The 10,048-nt window shown below is 40.4% G+C and overlaps 1 protein-coding gene across 2 annotated transcripts; it reads right to left on the minus strand.

Moving 5' to 3' along the window:
* Window positions 1–83: 83 nt before the first annotated feature.
* LOC124059552 (transcription regulator protein BACH1-like) lies at window positions 84–9,919 on the minus strand. Of its 2 annotated transcripts, none has more exons than XM_046389654.1 (5): window positions 9,728–9,919; window positions 7,809–8,066; window positions 6,276–7,442; window positions 5,979–6,185; window positions 84–5,176 (listed from the first exon to the last, which is right to left on the minus strand). In XM_046389654.1, exons 2-5 carry the CDS (start codon window positions 8,046–8,048, stop codon window positions 4,790–4,792), a joined length of 2,001 nt encoding a protein of 666 aa, XP_046245610.1. In that variant the 5' UTR covers window positions 8,049–8,066; window positions 9,728–9,919; the 3' UTR covers window positions 84–4,789. The 2 variants fall into 2 exon arrangements, with proteins under 2 accessions (XP_046245610.1, XP_046245611.1); XM_046389655.1 differs by having other exon boundaries at window positions 9,629–9,919.
* Window positions 9,920–10,048: the final 129 nt, after the last annotated feature.

Below are 10,048 nucleotides of genomic sequence, written 5' to 3' on the forward strand. Positions count from 1 at the left end.
TGCTTCTACCCATGCTTTGCTTCTTCACTTTTATACAGCATCTATTTTTCTTTTTCTTTTAGTATTTTTTTTTTTTTTTTTTGTTACAGCTAATTCCTTTCAGTGCCGTGATGGAGGACCGGGGTCTGTCTTTAAAGTGTCTCTTGACAATGAAGAGACAAATCTAAGTAAAGGGGAGGCAGAATTACACAGTGTGTTCCTTTGCCGTCCAAAACACACATACAAATCGACTACACCTGTCAAAGGAATCTGGTCTTTAATTAATTTGGTTTGATGTTGTTCTGTTAATTAATATACAAGTATTAATGAAGATAAATCCCTGTATGCTTTTTAAAAAGTGTTTCAACCTTTTCATACAGCAGCACTTTCAACCTCCAGCTTAAGTGCTTCAGCTGAATCACGCAAGCTGAGAGATCAGCTGGTGATCTTTTGACTACATCTGACAACCCTGTAACTCCAACTGACGTGCACTCATGTTGCACTTATGTGAATCAGCAACTGAAGATGTGACTGTTAGATCAGGACACGAGATATTCTCGCTGTCCAGTCGCCAGTTATGATACAGACAGACAAACTGGAAAATTCTTTCCACTGTGCTCTGTCAAAGCCAGCACACATCAAATGCATGATTTACCTTCAGTATGTGACTCTGTTCGGAGAATGAAGGCTTTCATGAAACTTTGGGCATTTTTTTCTGCTCTGCTAACCTGAATAAATTACTCTGCTGAATCTGACTCTCACGACAGTGAAGTTAATTAAAAACCAGCGCACTTGGCGGAATTGCCAGCATCATCCCTGCTTCTCCAGTTGGCTCTCGACACTGAAAAATTCTGACTATTTCCCCATGACTGCTTCTATGATACTGCATGACTTCCTTGACATCTTGTTCTGAAAGGCACTTTTCCTTGTGCTTCTAATACTACAAATGTAACACTGTGAGGACTGTTAAACAAGTGCGAACATAATCTGTCACTGTACAACCAGCTGTTTGTTAATCTGGTTGCAGACCAGGGTGCTAGCTAGCTGGGGTCGGCGTGTCCCCTGCTTTCTCTCATTTCTCTGGGAGATTACAGTATTATGGTCCTCGTTTATATAATCCTGTCAATGGGATACAACCCCCTTCTCAGCACTACCCCCCAAAATGAAGTTCATAGTGACTGCGGCATATAATCAGTAAGGATACAGTAGCTCAGCAGCTTATAAGATTTATGTTGTGTTGCAAGAGGGTCATGGACCTTATGCTGCGACTGATTATACAAGTATTGTGTCTTTCTCTCTGATTTTGACCCCTGCTAGAGAAACTCCCAGAGGTCCAGTCCTTAGGTCAGCATTCAGGGGTCCATGACAGTTACTGTACTTCCACTATTCTTATTTACACAAGATATTATATATTTTTGCAGTCAATAAGAGGGAATCTGAAAGCTAATTGACATATCAGTCCCTAATCTTGAGTTTACAGAGGTGAAAACCAATATTATCGTATCAAGGATTTTACTTTTTGTTCTGATGTTCCAACAATTGCATTGTGTGCTTTTTTTGGACAAATTGTGTCTGTCCCAAAATAAAACTTTTATGGAAGAATTACTTTACCAACTACAGCCCTCTAAGTGCTGATTGCTGCTTGTTTAACAAGACCTGCTGAATAACATTTGTATCTGTGGCAGTAAAATAATCGTTCAGTGTTAGGCAGCAGCAAGAGTCCTGCCAGTGAAAGAAACAGTCTATGAATGCCACACTGAGTCATGTTGGTCAGTTTTATTAGCATGTATGTATTCTTGTTTAGCATTTTTGCAAGCAAACTAACTTCCAGATGTTTTAATTTGTAATCCTTGTTTTCCCACTTGCCTCCTGCTTCCTAATCCTTGCTACCTAAATACTGTGGAGTCTGTCTGTCAATGGATAAGGACTAGAATCAGTGTGGAAAAGTAGGTAAAAGGGACATGTCTAAACACTTCAAAAAATAAAACCATGTTTTGCGTGAGAAAAGCAAACAAAAGTATGTAAGTAAAAGTAGGTAAGGACTGGTTATTTAATTGACAGGAACCTTAATTCATACCGACAAGTGTTTCATTATATTTAAATGTCTTCAATTTCATTTCAATCACAGAAAAGAAATCAGAAGAAAGAGGTGGAGAGAAAGGACAGAACACCAGAATCACCCAGATTTTTGGTTAAAAAGGAAATATAGGCTCTGACACAGAAGATATATCAAGACAGACACACAGTTCAAGGGGGCTTTGCATTAATCTCACGTTGTAATGACAGTTTAAGGTTTTGGTATTCTGATGAATTCCAGGATTGGGCTTAAACTGCTTTCATTTTGTTTGTGGGTCTTTAATCTTCTAACCCTGCGTTCTTAATCAGAACTCTGAGCAGGTTTTTAATCTTGCATGAATGAGGCCGCGGATTATGCGCCTCTGACCTTGCCATGCTGCACAGCTGCTTCCTCCTCAAATCAAGTTTCTCTTCCTGTGTAGCTTGCAAAAGAGGATAATCTTGTGTTTTGCGCTACAATACTCCAAAATCCAAACTGTGCAGAAAAGACACAAACATCGGGGAAGAATCCTATTTTTGAGAAGGAAATTCAGATATGGGTCCATTTCATAAAGCTTTGGTATTTGAAGGTGATGCCAGTTAAGACAAACATAAACTTGGGGATTTTGTACAGATGTGTGTCATGGCAGCACAGGGAGATATGATATCTTATCTCTGAAGCATTATCATCATATAATCCTTTTGATTTTAGATGCAACGCCACTTGTTGCGTTTAGAGCTCCAGCTTTTTGTGATAGTGCGTGTGTGTGTGTGTATGTTCTAACTTCTCAAAGATAGGTATGAGCTTTATTTGTCGCTTCAGGGTTGCTGGTGTAATTACCGCTTTGACCTTGAGAGTTGTTTCGAGGGACACACGGCGAGATTGCTTTTTCCTTCATTGTCCCCAAGTGGTCCAGTGGCTATTTGAAAGGACACATAACAACAAGGCAAACACTGTCCAAACTTTGACAAGTATAAAGTTCATATCACCAGACAAAAACATCATGACAAAATAGAAACTTCAACTTTTGAATGGCCTTACTAAAATGGTTCTTCTGTTGGCTACTGGTTTGTCTGACCAAGTCAGATACCAGATCCACACTGCACTGAAGTACGACGGAGCACTCAGACCAGTGTCCGGTTTTTTACAAGAGCAAGCAAAAGTGTGTCAGAAATGTGGCTAATTAGGAGAAAGGAAGCGTGATGTCCAATCAAACTGCTTTTTTCTTTTCTTCTTTGTAATAATCTTACTGCATCCTTTGCTTTGACCTGAGATAGGAGCGATATGCTAAAGCAGCGCACAGTCTGCATAAGGATGGCTGCTGTGATGCAAGAGAGAGGGTTAAAATGACATTAGGAGAAAACAAACAAAATGACTATTCTTCTTTTTTCAATCTGATGAGGATGACACAGTTCTCATTAAAAGGTCTGCGCAGAAGCAGCCGAACATGTGCAATGCTAATAGCTAAAGAAGTGCTTTTGTAAGATCAAAGCATCAGAACTTCTTGATTCCTCTATACCCCCCTGATTTATTTTATACTTCTTGGTATAAAACAGATTAGTGTTGTGCCCAGCATGCATCTTTCTGAGTATGAGTTTAGTTTAGTCCACCAATGCTGTTTGAAGTCTGACATCAACAGTAGTCCACATTTTTTCAAGTTCATTTTTACTGGAGTTTGGGGCTCAAAGTTTACAAAACTTTTGCAACTTCAAGCCCTGCGGTAGAAGGAACAATTCATACTGTTACAGTGTTCAAGTCAGTCAATTAAGTGCAAGCATAGCTCACGAGGTAAATAGAGCTGTACTTCCCTCTATTGGCCAAACTGCGGTATTGTGCATTAGTAGTGGAAGGAATAGTCCTACTTTTGCTCATTAAAAAAAAAACAAAAACAAAACAATGAATGGTAACAAAATGTTGTTTATTTAAATCTGTAAGCTGTGAAAGTATTTGATAAAAAAATACTCAACATGAAGACAGACTGAAATGTCATCGATATGGACTAATGGGTTAATGTGCAACAGTGCATGAGATACAAATATACAAATTTCACCTTTATCTTTCTGTATATACACTATACTACTGCATAAGGCACGTTTTGCAATGAAAACATAATTTCTTATGTTCCCCCATAACACTTTCAGACACACTGCAACCATTCTTCATTTTCAATATATCTATATATAATGAATGTGTATATATATATATATATATATATATATATATATACATATACACACACATATATTCATTCAATGTATGCACTGGCACTGAAATAATGCTGCAGCTGTAACAATTTCTCAGAAGCTACTGAAAAATGTTTTGTTAGTGCTATGCATATTTAATTAAAGAAACAGCATAGTGGTGGAATAATACAGTATTTCTCAAGAATCTAATGATAAACAAGTTAATGCAAAATTAAAGAAACTTCTTATTTTTCTAACTGTGTGCATAAGGAAGAGAATGGCGTGAAAATGCAAAGGGAATCATTTTACCCATCAAAACACAGTCAGGATGAGTTTCCCTGAGAAAGACAAACTTAAATTTAGGAATGGAAATGGGAACATTTGAGAATCACCTGAAAATTGTTTGCACTTTTAAAAGGATGAATACTGGATCCCGTGTATACTTAAGTGAAATGCATATTAGAAATACAGTGAAGGAAATCTGACTTAATGTCACCTTAAAATGCTGCTATCAGGCAGGAAATCATCAGTCAGTAAAATATACAGGAAAGCCATTTTTCCCTGAAAGGGATTACAGTATATTGTTCATGTCCAGACAGGCATTGAGCAGAGATACGGGATCAGTGCAGCTTTGTTGAGAGTCAGCCTCCTCTGTCTGTGTGCCTGGCTCTGCTGCAGCAGTTTTAACTGACCCTGTAAGCGGCTTGATAGGGTCACACTCTGAAGAACAACTTACCATTTCGATGGCGATCTGAGACTCATCATCTTTACCTGCTAGGTTGGGGGAGGAGATGGGTGGGTCTAGGGAGGAGAGCTTGGCAAGAAGCTGCAAGTGGTCCTGATCAGAGCCGGACTCTATGCTCACACTCTTACATAAGCCGCACAAACTCTGCCGTGTCTCCTCCAGGTTTTGCTCCAGCTCGGTTCGCTCCTGCAGCAGCCGCTTTTTCTCACCTGTCTGTAGCGAGAAAGACATTGAAGTTCATGCTCTTCCTCGACTCCTCCTGAAAGCACATGTCTTTTTTGGACAACAACTGAAGTAAAAAGATTCAAGAGTTACTCAGTAGAGCTTAGCAAATATTGAGTCCTTAGTCCTCATTGTTTTTTTCTGTTAGAACAAAGGCTCATGTTTCTTTCACTTTCATTTCTACTGCTTCATCAGTCTAGAGTATTTACAAATCAAAAACGTCCTGGTCTAAACTTTTAATCTAAATATGTGAAGCTGAATAGCGGGATAGTTGCTACAAGACAATGTCACAACATTGTGCCAGAAAATGAGTGAAAACTAGCAATTTGCCCAGGTGTCACATTTACTTCACAGCCAATCAGAGCTAATAAATACCCAAGACTACTGGAGACACTTGACATGGGAATAAATGCAGAATGTAAAGCCAGATGTTAGTGGGTGTTAGAGGGTTTTATGTCCAGTGGGAAAGGGGTAGAACAGAACATTTTTTTCCATTTCCATTTCCAAATGCTTCACATCAGATGATTTTGGTAAATGCCAATATATCATAGCAAAAGTACATCGGCATTTTTTTCCTCATAATAGAATTTGTATTGTTATGGACACCAGGTTAACGGGGGGTTGAAGGCTGTGACAGGAGCGTCAGAGGTCTTACATCCACACTGCTGCAGTTCACACTGGTCACCACTAGAGGTCAATAAAGGTCACAGAGTACCAACAGCAAGACACTACAGTCAATTGTATCATGTTTGACATCATGTTGAAGAAACCCAAAGAAATGAAAGCAACTTACTAATCTTTTGATTTCACATTCTAGCTGGTGTATGCTGTCCAATTTCCTCTTCCGGCAGCGCTGTGCAGCAACGCGGTTTTTACTTCGTCTGCGGACGTCATGGACAAACTCCAGCTGATCTTGGGTCAGGTGATGGTGCTTCAGAAGCTGCTGGAAGGCACTGCGGCTCAGCGCTGAGATCTGCTCCACTGGGAATGGGAGCTGTATCTGTAGAGTACAGGGTTTATGAGTCAAAATTAACATTATCCAATACTTCAAACTATCAATAATCAAAAATCTGCTTTGTATCACAATGACCTCTGCTGCTCTTTTGTTGTTGGCCTCAGTATCTCCATCCGTGTCCAGATCTGAGTCGTCCCCAGAGTTGAGAGAGGAAGACATATAGGGGCTCTTCTCTGACTGGGACAGGATGTCAGTGCGCGGGCCAGGTTCATCACCTCTCTCAAGGTCTTTGAGAAAGGGACAGTCTCCTACACTTGAGCTCAGATCTAACTGCTTAAGCCAATGAAAGTCTGATGCTTTGGCCAGACTGTTTTGATCCATGGGATCCATAGAGAGTGGCTGAGCCTGAGATGTGCATAGGTCAGACCAGAATCCCTTTGCCAGATGTTCAGCCACCTCCCTCTCCACACTGCTCCTCTGTCCAATTCCCTCTTCATGGCTTAGAGCAGTTAACGCATGGTCTGAGAGATCACCTGCAATCCTCTGTTCAAGGCCAACCTCACCCTGCTCTAATAACTCACTGCAATCTCCTGCCCCTGATGCGATGAGTGGACATGAAGCCGGGTTACAGTTGGTTTCAGCACCAAGCGTCTCGACGGTCTGTTTAAAATTGCTGCATGCTGGCTGAGTGAGTTCTGGTGGATTCACATCGCCTGACGTTGACAGCTCACAGGGTAAGCCACAGTCAGGTAAGCTCAACTCACTTTGATTACATACATCTCCTATCTCTAAAATGTCTCTTTCGCAGTACTGAGAGGGATGATCTGCTTTGTTGGTATCTGGGCATGGCAAAGACAACATGGGACACACACCATTTGCTGATAACTCCAGAGATAAGGGGGCCATTTGGGGCCCACAGTTCTCCAAACAGAAGTGTTCTTCCCTGCTGTTCGTCTGACCCTCTGTGCTCTGAGGACACTGTGATGGAAACTCTGTTTGTTCATCACTTCTTGAAGGCACTGAGCTGTGTGACCCAAATGATTGTGGTTGGCTGGTCTCTACAATGGAGCCATTACTGACACTGGGATCCTGGCTTCGACAACACGCTCCACGCTTGACCTCCTGTGAGGTTCTTTTGCCTTCAGAAAACTTTGGGATGAGGAAATCAAAGCATGCCGACTCCAAGTTATGGAATCCTAAAAACTCTGCACTTTTGTGGATGGCATGAATGTTTTCTTTGGTGAAAGGCAGCTTTGATGTGTAGGCAAATTGAAGCAAAGGTTCAAACCCCTCAACGGTTACCTGTTGGACAAATAGATAGAGCAGAGTGCTGAGGTACAATAAAACTTACACCACTAAATTACTCCAATTTGAACGTAACAGAAAGGTGAAACCAGCTAATAAAGGGATTCAGATTATCCAAATCAATGAGACTGTCCTGACTTTTTGTTTCATAAAACCGCTACTGAACTGTTTCGCAGTTGTGACATACTATATTATAAAGCTCAGTAGATACTAACACAAATAAAATGAACAAAGCAGATGATGGATATATTATTGTCACAGACACTGCAATGTGCACAGGCATGGGTCACATTTCATGGGCTGCAAACAGCCACATTACACAAACAATTCATCCGTGCACAGACCAAACAATAGGACACTGACCTCATCGGACAAGGTGATGATGGGATTCTGTATGGTGACACTGGTAACCCTGCTGTGAAAGTAATCGCTGCAAGAAGCCAAAACAGAGCAATGGGCCCGAAAACTCCTGTTTTCCACCACCACAGTCACATCACACAGGATGTCCTTCTCCCTCTGGTCATTCAGACACTGGAGAACGTGTTCGCTGTGCACTGCAGACTGAAAGGTGAATACCGATGTGCGAGGAACTTGGAGCGACATGGTTCCTACAAGCTCAACCTGTAGGACCAAAGTCAATGTCAAAAAAGCATAATCAGTTTTGATAACTAACTGAAACCTTAGTAAAAAATAAATAAATTTTTTTAAAAAGGCAAAAATCTAAGGTTCCTGCTTCTTAAATGTGAATTCTCTCTGTTTTTCTTCACTCCTGTAAGACGGTAAACTAAATATCTTAAAGGTTTGTTGGGATGCATATGTATTTTATTGGTATCAGACAATATCAATAACCAATAATCACCTTCTTGTGAGGGCAAATACAGAAAATTTCACTTAACCTTCAGTGTATGCACAACCAAGGAAACGCTAAGATGTAGTAAGCAAAGGTGGATGACTCAACATTCCAAAGCTCTAATGAGATTTGTTGTTAAAACTTTCCCCCTCCTCTCTGAACCGTTACAGAACATGTATTGGAAATTGAAGCAGCGTTGCCTTTCTTGGAAAGTGTAAAAATGTCCACATCAGTGTTGACATGCTTGACTCTCTAGTCAACACCATGTAGCTAAACCCAGATGCAGCAGTTTGGCCATGAACGAGACAACAGCGTGCTGTACTTCCTTCTTTTTCTTCTCTGTGCTTCATGGTGGAGCGCCAAACTACCAAAGTAGTTTGTTTCATCAGCTCTATTTATCAGTTATAACCTCACTATCAGCCAAATAAAATACATTTTTGATGACCTTTCTGTCACATATATCATACATCCCTCATTTGAAAACATCACCTTGAACATGTGTTGGGCATTTTTAGACGATATTATAGTGCAAAGGATAAAATGATAATAAAGTAATCACGACTTGCAGGCATAGTAGACCCTGTATTCAGCAGGGGGTACGATGTTACTGTGTTACCATGTTACGCAATCACATATGGCCAACAAGGCCATTTTCATACATACATTCATAAGCACTGCACATGTACTTATTTTATTGTCTTTTAACCTTACTCCGGAAACGTAACATACTGAAATGATATAATTGTTACTGACAAGAGGGTCTGTGGACAGTCATATGACCTGTCGTTATGCAAGACAGCTGACTATCTTCTCACTAAAGGCAACTGGTGACAACATGAGACATGGGATTTTAGCCATGTCATAAACGGCCTCTAATCATGCTAGTATACTGTAACATTAGAATAACTGACTGTTACTGCAACGGCAAGTTGCACTGCTTCTGTCTGACTTCAGCAAAAAATAAATAAGTGACGATGGTGTAACTGTTAGCTTAAGGCAGTCACTTAAACACAGACTAGGATAAGAAAGCGACTAGGCAGCTGTTATTTTAGTTAATTAGCTAACATTTAGATGATCACTCAGGAAGTTACCACAGCCAGAATGGATTTCACTTTTTAAAATTGGGCAGCAAGTTTAAAATGCTGATTCATGTTTAGCCAAGTTACCCAACTGGGCCTGGGACGAAGATTGGCACGACGAGGACGTCACGTCAATAAACACTGACAACCTTTTCACTAAAATATTTTACAACGTAACGTTAAGGGCCGATGTTATCCAAACGGAAAGACTTTAAGCTAGGCCACATCGTTAGCTTTTAAAGTTAACACTGTACCGTGCGAATGTCTTCCTGTTGTGGACTACAAACTACTACCTTCAAAACCAGCAAATTTACTTGTTAACGTTCCGCTAAAAAGGTCACATGTTCACTGACCTGCCATGTCAGCTTGATAACGCTGCCATTGGTAAATTCTGATAGAGACGGCTCTGTCCCTATTCAGTCTACGGCCCGGCAGTCCGAAGCCAAGCTTTCCTCTCATCATGTGACAACTTGGACGAGGAGCTGTTGGCGCTTACCGCGCATGCTCAGTGAAAGTCAGAAAGTCATCACACGAGACCGCTCATTCTGAGGCATTTCATTACATGACATTGTTAAAAATAGACATATAAATATATATATATTTTTACAAATTAATTTCCCCCAATTTTAATTTATCATGAATTTTTTTTTTACTAATCCATTATCACAATCTAC

The sequence above is a fragment of the Scatophagus argus genome, chromosome 5, assembly GCF_020382885.2.
Source record: "Scatophagus argus isolate fScaArg1 chromosome 5, fScaArg1.pri, whole genome shotgun sequence".
Taxonomy (NCBI): Eukaryota; Metazoa; Chordata; class Actinopteri; family Scatophagidae; genus Scatophagus; species Scatophagus argus.

Coding starts and splice junctions, on each gene's coding strand:
- LOC124059552 (XM_046389654.1), bottom strand. CDS start 8,048: ATGTCGCTCCAAGTTCCTCGCACATCGGTATTCACCTTTCAGTCTGCA. Junction 6,186..6,275: donor ACAACAAAAGAGCAGCAGAG/GTCATTGTGATA, acceptor TGTACTCTACAG/ATACAGCTCCCATTCCCAGT. Junction 5,177..5,978: donor AATGTGAAATCAAAAGATTA/GTAAGTTGCTTT, acceptor TTCTCGCTACAG/ACAGGTGAGAAAAAGCGGCT.